The sequence below is a fragment of the Lytechinus variegatus genome, chromosome 2 (assembly GCF_018143015.1).
Source record: "Lytechinus variegatus isolate NC3 chromosome 2, Lvar_3.0, whole genome shotgun sequence".
NCBI lineage: Eukaryota > Metazoa > Echinodermata > Echinoidea > Temnopleuroida > Toxopneustidae > Lytechinus > Lytechinus variegatus.
In genome coordinates this window covers 30521517-30540352 of record NC_054741.1, presented here as the reverse complement: position 1 = coordinate 30540352, position 18836 = coordinate 30521517, and the positions used below count along the sequence as shown (strand labels likewise).

Sequence of the window (18836 nt, the reverse complement as noted above, 5' to 3'; positions counted from 1 at the left end):
AAAGTTTTTCTAATGGAAAATGTGTGATGAAAAAGTGGCAATTCATGATCGAAATATTTGTTACTTTCAAGAACTCATATATAGTAATAAAATAAGTAATGAAAAGTTGAAAGTAACACTAACACTTTTATCTAATTCATTCCATCCCTCGCCATTCTGTTTCTCTAATTTTACTGTAAACAAAAAAAAAATCTGTCCTGAATCTTGACGGTGATGCGTAAAGTTCAATAAGATGTGAATGATTTGGTGTTCTTTCCATTTATCATTTATGCATCTGTTGTTAGTCTTGACATCAAGCTTTGAAGAGCACATTGCTGGCCATCATTTTGGAGGTCTTCCGCCACACTCGGCATCAGAACACATCAAGAATCCCAACGCTGTTATAATCCATTCTCAACAGGTAGGTTTAAAAATTAGATTCTTGTTGCATGCTCTTCCCATATATTAGCAATCATGAAGCTACGTGGGTCTTAAAGGAGCATCCAGCCTTGGTCATAATATATTGTGTTGAAAAATGAGAAAAAATAAATAAAAAAGAATGGCAAAAGTTTAAAAGAAATCAGACAAGCAATAAAAAAGTTATGGTTGTTTTGAAATCGAGATCCTTAAGACTATGCAGATTTCAAATTGGCTACTGGGTAAAAAAATTCACAACTTATTGTTTGCCCGATATTGTTCAACTTTTCACCTATCAACTTGTCTGATTTTCCTTTCTCCTCTAAAAGCAAGTTTTTATTTGGGTTGGATTCCCCTTTGAAATGTTCAGGTAGGCTCAAAATTAGATGTTTCATGCTTTTCTTATCTATGTGGTTATGAACCCTAAAGGTTTGTCCTATATTGCACATTGATTGTGACTTCCCTTCCTAAAATGCACAAGTTGCCTTGCAGGATCTCTTTAATTTAGCCAAAATATGACTGTTTTGTGCAAATAAAAACTTTGAAAATTATCTGAGAAACTCTGTTTTTAGGTACAAATTCAAAGTCATTTAATCTGAAGATAAGAAACAAAGATTTTTTTAGACCATATCTCTTTTGGCTGCTGGAAGAGTTTAACAACTTTCACAGTATGTGCTTTAGTGAACCCGACATTTTATTTCCTCTTTATGCTTCGAATCTACCGCTGAAAGTATTCTAAATGATATCAATTACTTACCCCGGTATGTGTACAGTGGTGCTAAAAAGTTAGTGAACCCCACCAGAAAATTAACAATTTTGAAGTGTTTAAGCTCTGCCATATTATAGATATTTAATTGCGAAGATACTGTAGGTGATAAAATATTACATTTTGCAACTTTGTTGCTCCGGGCTCGCCTGCCATTGTAGTATTGTTGTCTACATTCAACACTCCGCATGAAGGAGTGCATTTTGTGTTGGGTTTCACTAACATTCTAGCACCACTGTATGTAGGTTATTTTTGATCAATCAAGTTATGTATCATTTTAAAGCTTATGATCTACTTTTCCAAACTTTATAGGAGTGTCCAAACTCATTTTGGATGACTTATTGTGTTTTTATTTTTGGACAGTCACCCGAGGCACAATATATGTTATGTGGACTGACACGTATAATTCCAGAAAAAGATGTTAAAGTGATAACAAAAATTTGCAGTGTGGAAAAATCGTAACATGCATTTTTTATTTTAGTGGTATGATGTTTAGAATATCTAGTATAGAATCTTGGACTATATTTCAGGATTTCTCATCATCATTGATATTTTCAATAGCAGCAAAGTGCTTTTGGTTCCCAATCATTTTTTTCCAAGAATTCTTTTGTCAGTGGACTTCAGAATGCATGCACCCTTTGATGATCATGACTGATGTGGACATTTCTCATGCTGTAGATCTGTTTTATAATCTGTTGCCTGATAGAACTTGGCGGTCAGTGTCGGAAACCTATTAAAATAACCAAATTTAGCCACTCATGGCTGAAACATAAACCTGCCAACCAGTACGTTTTTGGCATATTAAGTACGTTTTTGCAACCAAAATATGGCAGTACGTTCTTTCTTTAAAAAATACATTTTTGTAAATAGGTAACTTGGTTTTTTTAAAATCATTTTGTTAAAACCAGGGTCAGATATACACATGTTCCAATTTTTTTTTCATCTGCAAAGAGCAGAGCGCATTTTAGCTTGCATGCAGCTTGAGCGCCGTATTTTTATCATAGAATACAATTTTTCATTCCCAGAGGTTGGCAGGTCTGTAAACAGCATTTGGAAGCACAGACTACTCCAAGAGTAGTGTTAATTCAGTATCAAGCAAAATTGTGAATCGGTCATCTCTTTTCTTTGTACATAGGGCATAGAGGTCTTAGAGCTAAAGACTGGGCGACCTTTGACCCGGCTTGACCTTTCATCCGATGCAACATACGCTGACATTGACAAAGATGGTACGGTTGATCAAGCAAAAGGTTGGTTAATTCATGAAGCAGCATTTAAATTGAGTAAAGCGGAGAGTTGTTTAATATCTTTTTGGTAGCCATTCATAATGTTCTCTTTACTATGTGGAAGATACGTCACAAAACAAAAATAAACCTCATATATCTACGTTCCAAAAGATAAAGCAAAAGAAAAAAAAAGATAAACAAACACACAAATATCGCAGGTGCGCATACTTGTTCATTCTATGTTCGCTGACTCTGATGAACCTAGAAGCTAGCCCTGGCATAGCAGCCATGGTAGATTATTTGTTGCACTCACATCAAAATTACAAAATACTAATCTAAAAAGTGCCTACATGTACATGTACTTTTGATAATTTTTCCAAATTAGGAAAGTATTACCGTAATATGTAGAAGGCAAATATAATATTGCACATACTTTCACATTTGAAAATTCAAAATTGATATGGTTATGAAAGTAGCTTCACCCATTCCTCAATCAAATTACATGAAACTAAGAAATGCTTAGCTTTCAAACTATGTTAATTCCATTAGGTAGGGTGATATTTCTCTAAGTTAAGGTAGCATACATTATGGCCATATACCTTTCACTGTTACATACATATACCGAAGTTCAGTCAAGATGAGTATGGAATGCAAGTGGTTTTACTTGCATACTCATTGACTAGTCAACTTAAGCTTGTGGGAAGTCCATTAAGGCAGGTCTGTTGAGTCTTATAATGTTGACGAGGAAGCATATGTTTAAATACCTTGTAGTCAGGGTGAGAGATAACTGGTGTGACCCCCCTGCACAGAGCCTGAATATTAGGCTGTCCTGCCTGGTACAGAGGCTATGGTCCAATGTCAGCATCATTGCCATCAGTGATCCTTCTTGTACCAGCCATTCTGATTACATCATAGTCATCATCCAGATGAGAATACTTGAAATGGATTGCTGTAGGGTCACACTTGTACTGTCTTGAACTTTGTCCATTCTATGTTTTGATTTCCTTCTGATGACCAGTCTGTGATGTCTGAGCTCTGTACAGCCACAATTCTGTATGGTCTTTGGCTATGCCTGGCCATCTTCATGATGTAGGCAAGTTGGTCTTGGCAAAACTATCTCCTGAACTTCCCATTGCTTATGTTATAACCACAGTATTGTTGTTTTTTTTTACATATTTATTACCTGTGTATACGTTATTATCTCTGCTGTGAATGCATAAATCAAATCCAATGTATAGAATTTACTACAAAAGATTGTTTGATATATTATTTACTGCTATATGATGCAAGTCCCCATTTTTTGTCCCTTTGGACATCTACCATTTTTCTGTCACTCCTAGAAAATGAAAAGAAAACTGTCTTTGCACAGGATAGCTTTCCAAAGTTTCCAGGAGATCTCTTCAGAGATCATATTTTTGTTAAAAAGAATAAATCATCTGCACATACTTGATATGTATAGAATTGATTAGAAAATATTTTGATATATTATTTACTGCTATATAATGCAAGTCCCCATTTTTGTCCCACTCGACAACCACCATTTTTCTGTCACTCCTGGAAAAATTGAAAGAAAACTGTCTTTGCACAGGATAGCTTTTCAAAGTTTCCAGATCTCTTCACAGATATTTTTTTTAAGAATGATTCATCTGCACATACTTGATATATGTATATATTTAGCATTTGTATGTAAAGATTAATATATATTTAATTTTCATTTCAGCTTTATTCACTGATGCAGGGAGCAAAGACAATTGCCAGGCTGTTGTAAAGACTGGACATCCTCCCCACTCTATGCTGTACAATGGATCCATTTGCTATCCATCCTCCCTCTGGGCAGCATTATCATACCCATGTAAGACTAATTTTATACACTTTGTCTTTTTATATACTGTATTGTTTAGGTTTTTTAGGTTTTTTTAAGGCATGTAATGAACTTGATATATTTGAAATTCAGATTTGTGATCATCTTAGCATTCTTACATATAACATGGTATTTAATTAATTGAATTATATATCCACTTAACAAGCCTGTAAAGTAGTTAAAATTGGTGTTCCATTGTTATATTTCCTTTTATTTTATGTGTTTGCTCTTCTGTTTAGATCTATATGAAAAAAAACCTGTTCCCACTGTTGTGTGATCCATTCCAAACACCACAATTGGCCTTTTGCAGCTTGGATGGGATATAGTCATGATTTGTCATTTTCAGGTGACACGATCGGGTATTCTGTTCTGACACGATGGAATACATTCAAATGGGATTGTCCCAATTGAGTCTGTGATTAGGTACTGTTCTGACATTATTATTACCAGGATCCCCGATGTGGGACTATCTAGTACGTTGGATACGTTTGAATATGACCGTCACGAACCAATGTATTCTGTTGCGATATGATGCGTTTATCATGGTTGGGATTGAAAGTGGTCACAATTTATGTAGGGTTGGAGGTCCTCGCAGTGGTGGTAGTGGTAGTGACCATGCCCCCTGAGTGTCCTGGCTGTGGGTCAATAGCTGGTGGTAATTGGCAGGTCATCAGGAATTGTCACTTTGGATGTAATACGTTGTATCAGCAGTCCTGACTTCCCCAGACTTTGGGTTGAAGTCCCACTGGGAGGTGAGGCTGCCACTGGGCCTGATGGAAGTGGAAGAAGTTCTGTTGGTCTTCACTTGATGGTCCTTTTTGTTCCAGCCACTCCGATTATATCATATTCATCATCTAGGTGACAATACTTGAAACAGGTTGATGAAGGGTCACTCTTGTCCTGTAATGGGCTGGTCATCAGGAATATGTCACGTTGGACATGTCAGCAGCCCTGACTACCCCAGACTTTGGGTTGAAGTCTCACTGGGCGATGAGTCCACTGGGAGGGTTCAGGCTGCCGCTGGGCCAGCTGGAAGTGGGAGAAGTTTTGTCGGTCTTTGCTTGATGCCTGGGGGATCACTCTCCACATGGACTGCTACCCACCCGAAATAGCATAACCCATAAAAAAAGCCATCGTAAGTGGCGTGAACAGAGAAACCCCTAATTTGATCCCCTAAGTGGCGTTAACATCAAAATCAATTAATTTGATACCATACTGATGACTGATGATGAATTGATGGTAAATGCAACAGGCATAAATTCCACTTTTTGAAGTTATTAAAAGTAAGGCCAACATGATTACTCTCAAGGACACCTCTCTTAGACACTTTGAATGCAAGTGAAAAATGTTGCTTGCCTTGACTGACTGATGCATCACTTATCATTTGTTTTACCAATTTTATCAAAACTTAAAAAAATCGGAATCCATACCAGTTAATGTGTTAAAAATTCATACATTTAATAAACCTGTATCTTCTTTTTAGAAATATTTTCTTGACAATAAAATACAAATCAATATATGAATAAAAAAAAACAGCATTACCAACATAGTACATTTCCCCTATACATGTACAGGTACTCTTCATTGAAGTAAACCTGTATCTTCTTGGTCAGTCCTGCACTCAAACAGGCTGAATGATGAAGAGGATTAATGTCGGAGAGTATACAGTTAAAACTGAGAATTCACAGCACAGCTTAGCACTTATAGGAAATCTGCTTGCGCGATCTACCAGATCTACTTATGACGGCATCAACCCATCTACCATCATCTAGTGCGCTCTGTAATTCATAACTCTGTAACTCTCTATAAATGCTGGAACCTGATAAAGACCCTAATGAAGATGGTCTGCTCAGTGATCTATCTGGTATAAACCGTGCACGTTTATTTACACAAAATTTGATAAGGTTGAAATCTTCAAGAGTGTATACTGACCTGTTAATGCATTGTATGTCAGTTCCACAGGTGCAATAACAAGTATTGAGTTTGAAAGTGGTTAAATTCTTATCATCAATGATGTACTTGTTCTCTCCAAATTTAGTGTGTCTATAGCGACGTTTATAGAAATAGATGGGTCAAATGCAAGCTTTATGGTGTGACGTCTGGAATCATTGACTTGATTGATGTCGTTTCAAGACAATTGGCAATTTTTAGACAAGTGCCTTTGTTTATTTTGTCTTAAAATGAATGATTATTTTTTATACTTTTAGGGGGCACATGGGGGAAAATTGTTTACCCCCCATGAAAAGAAAAATTCAGGGAGTGCCCCCCCCCCCTCTGTAATTCATAACTCTGTATAAATGCTGGAACCTGATGAAGACCCTAACAATGATGGTCTGCTAAGTGATCTATCTGGTATAAACTGCACGTTTATTTACACAAGACTTGATAAGGTTGAAATCTTCATCCAACAGTGTATACTGACATGTTACTGCATTGTATGTCAGTTCCACAGGTGCAATAACAAGTATTGAGTTTGAAAGTGGTTAAATTCTTATCAATGATGTACTTGTTCTCTCCAAATTCTGTGTGTCTATAGCGACGTGTATAGTAATAGATAATCTTCATGGTGTGACGTCTGGAATCATCGACTTGATTGATGTTGTTCCAAGAAAATTGACAATTTTTAGACAAGTGCCTTTGTTCATTTTTGTATTAAAATGAATGATTATTTTTTATACTTTTAGTGGGCACATGGGGGAAAACTTGTTTTACCCCTCCCCCCAAAAAAAATTGGGGAGTGCCCCCTCCTGATCTGTAACATAGTTTTCTAGAGATCATCCTATCCTCACAATGCTGTCTCGAAGCATGGCAGTGTGGCTGTGGGATTGATGGTGTTTGAGCCTCGCTGATGTTAGAGGCAACTTCCGAAGTTTAATTATAGAGTGGGTGCAATTTCTTTGTCACTGGCGCTTGCGGTTGCTGCTGAAAAGGTGCCTGCATTTCAGGGATCCGCCATCTTGATGTGGGGGATCAGAAAGGAGAACTTCTCTCTGGCCTACTTCTCTGTGTTATTCATGTCAGTAGTGACATCTCCCCTTGACCCACTCTTCTTGACGCTCTTCTTCAGCCTACCCAATGACTGTTTTTGCGCTTATGTTGAAGTATGCCATAGGAGTGCTCAGTTTGACAGCCTTTGCAACCCAGAGATCTTCTTTCCTTGAAACATTCTTGAATATCTCAAAGGTGTTTGCTATAGAGTACCTCATTACTCATGAGGAATGTAATGATTTCTTCCTTTTTATCTTCGGAGAAGGCAGTTCCCAACTTCTTTTGTTTGGTTTTCTGAGTGGTTGTGGTCTTTTCTTTTCTAGTGTTGGCTCTGATTGGACAGGGTCAGAGGGTGGAGTAGTCTTTCCCATTCCCTTTTTGCTTCTGGTACACTTAGGCATCTCTCAGATGCTTCAAATTTCCAAGATAGCTGCTTAGCACATAATCTTATTTTAACATTTCTAAAAGGTGTAAAAAGTGTTTTTCACATGTTTTTTTTTTCATTATTTTTTATATTATTAATACAACATGATACTACTCCTGTAACATGTATAGTCTAACTATCTTTTTGAATGTTATGTAGAAATAAAAATGTCCACTTTTGATATTTAAAAATAAACATTTTAACATTTCCAAGAAAGCAAAAAAACATTACATGTTTTTAAGATACACTTTTAACATTTTACAAATACCGTAGTTTTACTCACTAACTTTGATGTTTAAGTGACAGCTAAGTTGATTACTGTAATAGCAAAACAATCGAACAGTGAGGGTGCACTCTCTTGAAGTGTAGGTCATTGAATGAGACATATTCAATCTTGTCTTGGATAAAAATCGCAATAGTTTGTGAACATCCATGATAAGTCGTAGTCATGTGCAGAAGTCTATGAAAAGTGTGGGAATTTGTATTTGCTCACATCTGATCATTACGAATCGTATCTCCATGTGAATCATTATAGTCAGGGATATGATCAGTGGTAGTCACCAGATAGACACAGTTCATGACAGATTGTTTCAGAAAGCAGTACATCTAAACAAGGTGTGGTGTTTATCTTGTCTGAGGATAATCACGATCAACTGTCACATACCCTTGCAATCCTATAAAGCTTTGATGCATTTATCACAATTGACTTGTTGATCATAGAAGAGTTTTTAACCGTCAAAAACAATTTCTATGATCAGTAGTTTCTTCGCTTGCCACTACTGACCTCAAGACCTGATACGATCACCACAATTACTCCATGATTAAGACCATGATTCTCAATAATGGCACAAATCATGACAAAAAATAATAATTTGCATGTGCGTGTAATTTTTGTCTGATTTTTACTTTAGAGGGTCAGAATCAAACCCACCACCACCCGACCACAAATTTAACATAACATGTCAAACTGTTCATTCATTACTCAGTTCAATTCAATTCATTTATTTCAACCATCATCATTTAGTTTACAATTGCATGGATACATAAAATAAGTGATCATCCAATATATTATATATCAGATGCAAACAAAATAGTAATAACATAAATGATGGTGTGGTGACCCTAGAGAAAGCATAGCTTACAAAAAAGGGGCCACCAAGTTAAAATACACACTGAAAATACACAATAAATGATGATTTTTACATTAATCATATATATCTTTCTTGTAAATTTGTTCTTTCCAGTGGCATATGCTCTTGGGAAATCAGAAATAAAGGAAAATCAAGAACTTAGTTTACGACCTTTGGTTGTCAAAAGGTAAGATATCATTCCCTGTAGTAACAAATTTTTATCAAAAGCTTTAAATTGTTCTACTTTCTCTTTCTTACATTTATCTTTAATTCATGTATGTTACCTATTCCTTCTCCCCACTCATATTTCCCCACCCTCTTCCTCCTTTCTCTTTCTCCCTCTTCAACATTTTCTCACATTTGCATTTTAACCCACTCCATCCTCTAAATCATTTGGTGTCTAACAATAAAATGCTTTTCCTCCCTTTGATTATGATATTTTGAGATGAATTTGGGGTGATGTTGTCAATAATCCTATTATGGCTATTCAAGTAAGGGTTTCATTCAAATATGGCATGTGTTTTACTGCTCCTCCCCAATTAATACAAATGTATGAGCTAATGACATTGTTAAATACTTAACTTAAAGTAATTTCGACCAAGACCTGGGCCTAGGAACACAAAGGTTTTTGATGGATAGAAAATATAGAAGAACACTTCTGATTGGTTACTGGTCTGAGACCTTTCTGAATTTATCTTTCTGGTTCTTATCACAATTGTAATGCTCTCAAATGTCTTGAGCAGTTTTTTCAGTGAAGTAAGAATTGAGAAAATGGGGGTTTGGAGGTACAAAAAGAGGTGGCACAATATTTGCTCCTGTGCTAATTGCTCCAGTCTTAATATCTCAGAGGACATAGGGTTAGACTTAGAAGTGTAATAATGCAAAGATAAAGATTAGGGTTTATTTAGTGTTGGAGGTTAGGCTTTATGTTTGGCTTAACGTGCATACTTTCTTGGAGCAATTGTTACTGAAGCAAATGTCATGGAACCCAAAAAGGTTGACTATTTTATTGAATTGCCCATCCATTACTTTACACAAATGTGTAAATGGGTACAAGAAACAAGAAATTTCTTAATATTTTGATTCACTTTTTAGTGTATTTTGTGATTTGCATAGATATTCAATGAAATTAATTATTGTCATTGCTTTTGTTTACAGTATTGCTAAGCGTCGTGGTGTGATCAGTCACCTCCTTGGCCTGTCTATGTCCAAGGCTGGAATGGATACCATCTTCACGGTCAGTACGGGTCAGGTGACTAGCTATGGACCTCAAGGACAGTTCAACTGGCAGGTAAGTAATGCCCTTTGTTATGTACTCCTAATTAATCTCGCCCTTACAGTAATTAGTAATTAAGGCACATAAATAAGCACACGTCTGATACCATTGGTATATGATTCCAAAGCAAGTTTATTCCGCATTGCGCCTGCGCAGCTACAATTGTGAGTCATGGTATGACATCATGAATGACATCATTATCAATATATAACATCTCTCCCCCATTAGATTAAACATACCTTTTAAACATCCCAATTTAATTTTCAACTCAATAACTGTACCAGTAAATATTCAACTGGTTATGAAACTATATACTGAAATGTAACAATTTCTTTCAGTTCCCAGATTCAAATTTTACCTTTAAGAAACTTTTGATAATTATCAAACACTATTAAATGATATACGTCAGTCAGGAACTGAAGTTAAAATCAAAACTAATAAATTCAATGATACTTTTTGTTTCACTGAACTAGACAATTAAATCAGGAATTTTGACAAGGTCCAAAAATATGTGAGTTTATAATCCAAGACAAGATTTTATTAAAATTATTGTTGCGTCGAAAATTACGAAAATCCATAATAGCTTGGTTTTCTACGCTCTCGTCTAGGATAATGCTTTATACCGTCATCGTGATCGACTTCAGGATTGTCTTCACGATCCGCGCGAATGTCTATCTGATCTTCATTGACATCGCGATCATCATTGTCGTTATCACGGATGATAACGTCATCTTCGTGTGTCGGGCCGGTGTCGTCGTTCGAGGTCGATGAAGTCGAGATTCGACTTCGCAATTGGTCAACATGACGTTTCCATGTCAGCGTCGAGTTATTGGTATTGACATTTACGACATAGGATACCGGACCGTTACGTTCGACTACTTTTCCGGGTAGCCATTGGTTGCCTCGCCCGTAATTTCTCACAAGGACTTCTTCTCCTATCTTAAATTCGCGAAGTTTGCGAGAAGTGTGAGCGGTCTGTGAGAATTGCTTCTTTTCAACGGTTGCGTTCACATCAGGCAGAACAGAAGATATGCGAGTACGCAACTTTCGGTTCATGAGCAATTCTGCCGGTGACTGGTTTGTGGTAGCTTGTGGAGTTGTACGGTAACTCAACAAGAACCTTGCTAATCTCGTCTGAAGGGGTCCACTCATTTTTCTGAGTGCTCCTTTCACAGTTTGCACTGCTCTTTCCGCGAGACCATTAGTAGCTGGGTGATATGGTGCACCTCGAATGTGATTGATTGCGTTCATTTTCATGAACATAGCGAATTCCTCACTCGTGAAACAGGGCCCATTATCCGAAACCAGCGTTTGAGGAAGACCTTGTGCCGAAAAGACTTCCCTCAATTTGTCTATTGTCGCTTCGCTTGTCGATTTATTCGTAATGTGAACATCTATCCATTTTGAATACGCATCTACTATTACTAGTAACATTTTCCCTTCCACTGGACCTGCGTAATCGACATGAATTCGCGACCATGGTTTACTTGGATATTCCCACTGATGTGGTGGAGCTTTCGACGGTTGTCGCTGGTGTGATTGACATTTTTCGCAAGATTTAACTTTACGCTCCAAATCTTTGTCAATCTGTGGCCACCATACGCAACTTCTCGCCATTGCTTTCATACGCACTATCCCCGGATGTGCATCGTGCAATTCTTCCATCATTGCTTCTCGACATTTCAGGGGAAGCACCGCGCGAGCTCCCCACAATATTACTCCCTCATGAACACTCAATTCATCTTTTCTATTCAAATACGGACCGAATGCCTTATCTTGTAATTCATCCATTGTAGGCCATCCTTGTAAGATGAAGTTACGGACCCGCGACAAGATCGGATCTTTGTCGGTAAGAGAACGGGCGCGCGAAGGCGTTATCGGTGTCCTATCTAATGTATCCATGAGAAGTATGATATCCCCCGGGATCGGAGGATCCGGAATGGTTGATTCTAGCGGTAATCTACTAAGTGCATCAGCATTTGAATTTTTCTCTCCCGCTTTATACTTTATTTCATATTCGTATGCCGCAAGTGTAATCGCCCACCGTTGGACGCGCGGAGAAGCCATCTGTGGAATGGCTTTCTTCTCGCCAAAAAGACCAAGTAACGGCTTATGATCCGTTATTATTTCGAATTTACGGCCATACAGATATTGGTGAAACCGTTTCACACCAAATACAATCGCGAGACCTTCCTTGTCTAACTGCGAATATCTGCGTTCTGCAACATTCAATGTTCGCGACGCGAACCCGATGGGTTTTTCGGTCCCATCCGAAAATCTATGTGCGAGTACGGCTCCGACACCGTACGGACTAGCGTCGCAAGCTAGTATGAGTTGCTCTTCCGGATTGTAGTGAGCTAACACTCTAGTTGAATTAAGCAACTGTTTGGCTCTTCCGAATGCCTGTTTCTGCTCTTTACCCCACCGCCATCTTGCGTCTTTCCTCAACAACCGATGAAGAGGTTCTAGATTTGATGCAAGGTCGGGTAGAAATTTACCATAGTAATTCAGCAAGCCCAGGAACGACCGGAGTTCCTTTACGCTCTTCGGTTCGGGCGCATTTGTAATGGCTTGCACCTTGTCCCCCGTGGGACGAAGACCCTTTTCAGTGATTGTGTGTCCGAGGTAATCAACCTCTTCCTTGAGAAACACACATTTCTCTTTCTTCAGTCTTAGTCCAGCTTTCAGAAGAACATCCAGGACTGCTCTCAGGTTCTTCATGTGGGCATCTGTTGACTCTCCTGTGATGAGAAGATCATCTAGGTAGACGGCCACACCTGGTATACCAGCCAGCAATGACTCCATCGTCCGCTGAAACACAGAAGGCGCAGTTGAAACTCCAAAAGGCAGTCTCTTATATCTGAATAACCCTCGATGTGTGTTGATAGTGACGAACTCCCTGGATTTCTCAGACAGGACTAGTTGTTGATAGGCATGAGAAAGATCCAGTTTTGTGAATTTCTTTCCATTTGCAAGCCTTGCAAATAGCTCTTCAACTCTCGGGATCGGATAGGTATCCGATCGAGCTGCTGTGTTTATTGTGGTTTTATAATCCCCACAAATGCGAATGGATCCATCTCCCTTGACAACTGGGACCACTGGAGCTGCCCAGTTTGAATATTGAACTGGTTCAATTATGTCATCTGCTAGAAGGCGATCCAGCTCTTGATCCAGACGACTTCGAAGCGAAAATGGAACTGGACGGGCCTTCAAAAACTTAGGTGATGCATCGGGGTCAATATCCAGATCTACTTCTACACCTTTCAACTTTCCAAGTTCTTGTGTGAACAGTCCCGCGTAGTCTGAACACAATCTGTCTACTGCGTCATTGACCCTGACCAAGTTTATCTCCCTCCAGTCCAACTTTATTTCGTGCAGCCAATCTCGTCCCATGAGATTCGGCCCTCTGCCTCTCGCAACTATCAAAGGCAAGCGTTCCTCTGTGCTGCCCTTGGATACGGCGACTTCACATTCTCCGATGATGTCTACCAAGTGCTCGGTGTATGTACGAAGCCGCGTTATTGGTTCGCTCAGCTTAGGCCTCTCTCTGTCACTCCACTGAGAGAGCCACGTTTCCTCATTTATGAGCGTTACTGCTGAGCCCGTGTCCACTTGGAAGTTTATAGGTTTCCCTTTCACTATTAGCTGAGTCATAATCGGAGGCGGTTTGGAAGCTTTCGTCGAGTGTGAATACAGCCCGTAGCTTTCGTTTTCATCCTCCTCTCTTGTTTCGATTTGCAGAGTGCGAGATTTATTGGAGGCGGTCCGTTTCCCTTGCTGCTGGAAAACTTTTCTCTGGTCCTTCCTCTCTCCTTTCGCTCTGCATACCACGGCGAAATGTCCCTTTTTCCCGCAGTGGAAACACTCTCCGTCTTTTGCTGGACAAGCCTCTCCTTGATGCTGTCCCTTTCCGCAGCGACCGCATGAGGAATGTTTCTTGGAAACAGGGCGTTGTGACGACTTACGATGACGAACACCATGAGCGATTTTGTTCACCATCTCGCCTTTGTTCTGATCTCTGAGATCGGCTGTATTTTTATCAGCTAATTCCATAGCTAATGCAATATCTTTAGCTTTTTCAAATGTTAGAGTTGGTTCAGCCAATAATCTCCTTTGTATTCTATCATCTGCCACTCCGCACACAATCCTATCTCTCAACATCTCCTCTAAAATAGTATCAAACTTACATTCATTAGCCAATCGTCGCAGTTCAGCAATGTAAGTTGACAGCGATTCATCTGGTCTCCTCGACCTGCTGTTAAACTTGAATCGTTGGACGATCACCGATGGCTTTGGATCTCGATGATCAGTCATTAATTTCACAAGTTCCTTGAACTCAACTTCACCTGGTTTCCTTGGTGCCGCCAAACTTGACATTAACTTGTAGGTTGAGGCTCCACAAACACTTAGTAAAATGGATCTTTTCCTCCCCTCATCAATGATGCTATTGGCGTCGAAGTAGTGTCCCATACGCTCAATGTACTCGGACCAACTCCCTTCGTCTTCCCGAAATTCACCAATTGTTCCAAAAGTAGCCATCCTCAGGTACTCGAACTTTACCAAAGTGAAGAACAAACACAAAAGTTGATTCTCGTCGCCAGATTTGTTGTTATGTACTCCTAATTAATCTACAGTAATTAGTAATTAAGGCACATAAATAAGCACACGTCTGATACCATTGGTATATGATTCCAAAGCAAGTTTATTCCGCATTGCGCCTGCGCAGCTACAATTGTGAGTCATGGTATGACATCATGAATGACATCATTATCAATATATAACACCCTTCATGTTGGTTAGTCATCTTTGGAAGCAATTCAAATCCTGATTCATTTAAAATTTATTTCACTAATCCAAAAAGAATATAAAATTGGTGCAACAAGTATGAAATGGGGAGAGTTTCAAGGACCAACTTTGCAGATGTGTTATGTGACAACAAATTTTTATCTGAAAATAAGTGTAGTCGGACACGTGTGCTTATCAGCCCATAAAATCTGAGGATAGCTGTCAGATCTGACAGACAGCATGTCAGATGACAAATATTTATTTATTGCTCATTATTTTGATAGACATAAGAGTTAAAATTAGTGTAAAATTAGAATTTTATTGCCGTTCACTTTATGCAGCGGGAAGTATAAATTGATGTACCATATATCTAAGATAGATCCTTTGATGGCAGTCGATTGTGAATACATTTCTTACAACACGTTATTGGTTGATAGGTCAAAACTTGTTGACTTCCTAAGAGTCATCCCTATCTAACACAAGAGCTAAATTAGGGACAGTCGCGTCTTTCTAGACCACTGGGGGCCGTAACACATAGCTTAGCAATCACTGTAGAACTTTTTTTAAAGTTTGATTGCATTGACTTTAATGCTTTAATCGTACAATCGTGAAAATCAAGTGTACGCTTAATCATTAACGTTTGTGTTACGAAGCCCTGGTGTCTATGGTGACTCCATATACAAACTTTCTCCCGGTAACACTATCATAAGATGCAAGCATGTAAATAGGCCTTCTGCCATTTTGATCTTTATTTTAATTTATCTCGATTCGGGAGAAAACTAATTCTAAATCATACGTATAAATAAAAATAAAGAGCAATGCAATATACTGATTGTTATGCCATCTTTTTATTCCTTCAATAATATCAGGTATCAACATCTGCTGAATGGAGTGAGCGGTACATTGTAAAGAAGTTCAAGGGTCATGTATATCAAGATCTCCAAGATATGTACCATGGAGCCTTTTTACCCAGTATACAGCCGCTCTCTATCCAGGAGTTTGGACAACAGGTGAGAAATGGATTTACAGATAATGGGAATAGACCTTACGCATTGCTCCACCATCTTGGAGGCTGTAGCCATTGCCTTGCCTGCATTCGTGATCTGCAGCTGGTGAATCTCTAACAACTCCATTTATGTGTATTCATATATCCTCTGAGGGAGGGCGCTATGAGAGTATGACGTCATATCAGTAAGGTTTATAATGGGAAGAAATGAGTATGAGGGAAAGACAAAGAGAATAAAGAAAAAGATTAATATACTTTTGAGGGAAAGAGAACAGAGAAGTAGAAGTTGAAAAAAGAGAGGAGGAAGAAACAAATGGAGAGGAGGATTAATTGAAGAATGAAAGAGGAGGAGGAGAGCAGAAGATGTGGATATATAGGAGGAAAAAGAGGAGAAGAGAAGAAGGAAGGTGGATATTAAAAAAAAAAGAGTGAAGAGGGGAAATTAGGAAGAAGAAGACGCAGACAGGGGAGGGTGGAGGAAAAAAGTTTAAGAGTAAGAAGATAAGACAAAGTTGAAAAGTGTAAGGAGAAAAAGAAAAGGGGGAAGTTAGGCTTTGAAGTTAAAATTAAAAGAACAGAAAAATCAAAGGTTTTTCAAGGAGAGGAGTTAATAACCTAATGTTGTCGAGGGGGTCTTTCAAGACATTGGTCATTATAGCATAGTGAGTACATGTACATTGAGCCGTCATCCTCCATTTACTGATCAATCAAAATTCATTCATTTCACTTCTATACCTCAAAGTACTGTATCTGAAATAGCCCATTTCCTCAAAGTAATATCAGCAATGTTTTCTGATTTATTATTTTTTTCAGTCAGCAGCGGTGATCGCAGGTTGGGATAACGTTGTTCTCCTATCTTTAGAAACGGGCAATGTCCTAGCGGAGCATTCGTTACCATGCCAACCGACTGCTCCTGTGGTCATTGGTGATTTTAATGATGATGGATTGAACGATGTCGTAGTCCAGTGCTCTCATAGGTCAGTGATGTTTCATGATTTTTGATAGAAATCTTCTCTAAAGATAATGAGAATGATGAGGAATAGTAATAATAGAATTAAATTTGCACAAATCAATGTAGGGACTACAAGGAAATTTGACAACATCTTAGAATGCAGTAGACTATGAGGACGGTTTGCTTTCAGTAGACCCTCAAATCATGGTTACTTAGGCCAAATTATATTATGACACTTACAATATGCGTGGTATGAGCAGGATAATCTGATTTTGTACATCGCGGAATGCAAATAAGCACATGAATCTCTAACTTCTTATCGACTAATTCTTAGTCGATAAGAAATCGAACTCAGTCTTTCAAAATGTGTATTTCTTGATGAGTCACAACCTTTAACACTTATGATTTAAATACTCAATTCAGATTTTTCTCCTGATGAAGTGTGATTACCAACTTTCTAAATTTGAAAAAAATTAGAAAATCAACAGAGTCAATACATTGTGATTGTTGGAAGTCCATCATCATCGTTTGCATAAATATAATTTTACCATAAAAGAACTAGAGTTTAAAAATTTTTAAAAAATAATAAAATTAGCACAATCCTGCCAATTGCTGTCTGTCACAGAGGAAAATCTGATTTACATTACTATGAGCTTTCCTCAGTAAAAACCTTATGCAATTTAATGGGTTTTTTTTCTTCTTTATTGTAATACAGTGTATAGGTATTGAAGAAAAATAGAATCCTATTAATTATGACTTACGCTGTCTTCTTTTGTTTTCAATTTCAGTTACCTTGGTTTCTCCATCCAACGATACTCTGGTTACTGGGTGACGGCATTCATTGGTCTAGCTGTGGTTGTCATAGTAACAACCCTCGCAGCCACATGTACCCCCAAGGAGCTAACTATAGAGGGGGCTCTTTATGGAGATGAACATGAGAGCTGACAGGACAGACTTTGTATCAAGAACCGAAGATGATATATTTCACTAGTTAGCTGTGCTAGCAACTATTTATTTCTAAAGTTTCCTGCCTTTTGCAATACTTTTGATAATGAACAGTATTTTGTATTTATATATTTATTGTAATGAATCAGTGGTTATTAGTACTATTGCAATATTCAGTATTGATGCGGTGAAGAAAATACACATTTGTTATTATTTCTATAAAAATAAATTTGTATTACTCAAGAAATTTTCAAATCAATTGAATTCCACAAAAATTTTGATTAGTCAAATATCTGGAAAAATGAAATATAAGGGATGAAAATGTAAAACCCTGCCAAAACTTTTAGAAGAGAAGTCTTGCAAGCTGTACTTGAGATTGATAATGAATATGGAAATAAAATATTTTGTAAAATGAAATAGTCTCTTGTTTTGTTCTCTTATGATTTTTTTGTATCATTTGTTTGAAAGTACAATTCTTATGGGGCATTGCAAGAAACTTGCAATTTAATTGCAAGTCTATTTCAGTCCCTTAATCAATCATATGTCTTATAATTGTAAATACGTGATTGATTTCTGAACTGATTCTTACCACGTGGGAGTATAATCTGATTTTCTACAGCTAAGATTGATTATAAAATTGCAACAGAATATTTGCGATTGATTGCAAATATTTCCTTGCAGCACCCCCTTAGATTATTTCCTTAATTCAAGATAATACAAACCTCATCGTTCAGCCCTCTCTCCCTATTTCATCCTCATATCTATTCTGTTTTTTCCCTCTTTTAGGGCAGTCTGTCTCTCATAGCACTTGTTTTCCATTTCCCTTGTTCCTTTTTCTTCGGTTAAAGTTTAAGTAAATTTTGCAGTAGGCTTATGAATTGAAAAATTATTTGGTGCAAAATTATTATTTCCATTACTAGTTGTATCCATTTACAGAAATCAAAATGTGTTACAAAAAGGGCATTTGAAAAACGGCAAGAACGCTGATATTTCAAAGAGGTATAAGTAAAGCTTTTGAATTTTATTATTTTTTTAGTGAGTTGTGTCTTGCTCATGAATTCAAATAGTGCTTTTAAAAGCCTAG

General features: G+C 37.8%; 1 protein-coding gene across 3 annotated transcripts in view; it reads left to right on the top strand.

The window, feature by feature from the left end:
- LOC121407812 overlaps positions 1–18159 on the top strand; it is a 43634-nt gene extending 25475 nt beyond the window's left edge. For all 3 annotated transcript variants that reach the window (XM_041599029.1, XM_041599031.1, XM_041599030.1), the window contains exons 11-18: positions 285–400; positions 2298–2409; positions 4106–4237; positions 8903–8975; positions 9947–10079; positions 15719–15859; positions 16669–16832; positions 17596–18159. In XM_041599029.1, the coding sequence (XP_041454963.1) occupies positions 285–400; positions 2298–2409; positions 4106–4237; positions 8903–8975; positions 9947–10079; positions 15719–15859; positions 16669–16832; positions 17596–17752 (1028 nt within the window). In that variant the 3' untranslated portion in view covers positions 17753–18159. The remainder of the gene's footprint in view (positions 1–284; positions 401–2297; positions 2410–4105; positions 4238–8902; positions 8976–9946; positions 10080–15718; positions 15860–16668; positions 16833–17595) is intronic.
- The last annotated feature ends 677 nt before the right edge of the window (positions 18160–18836 follow it).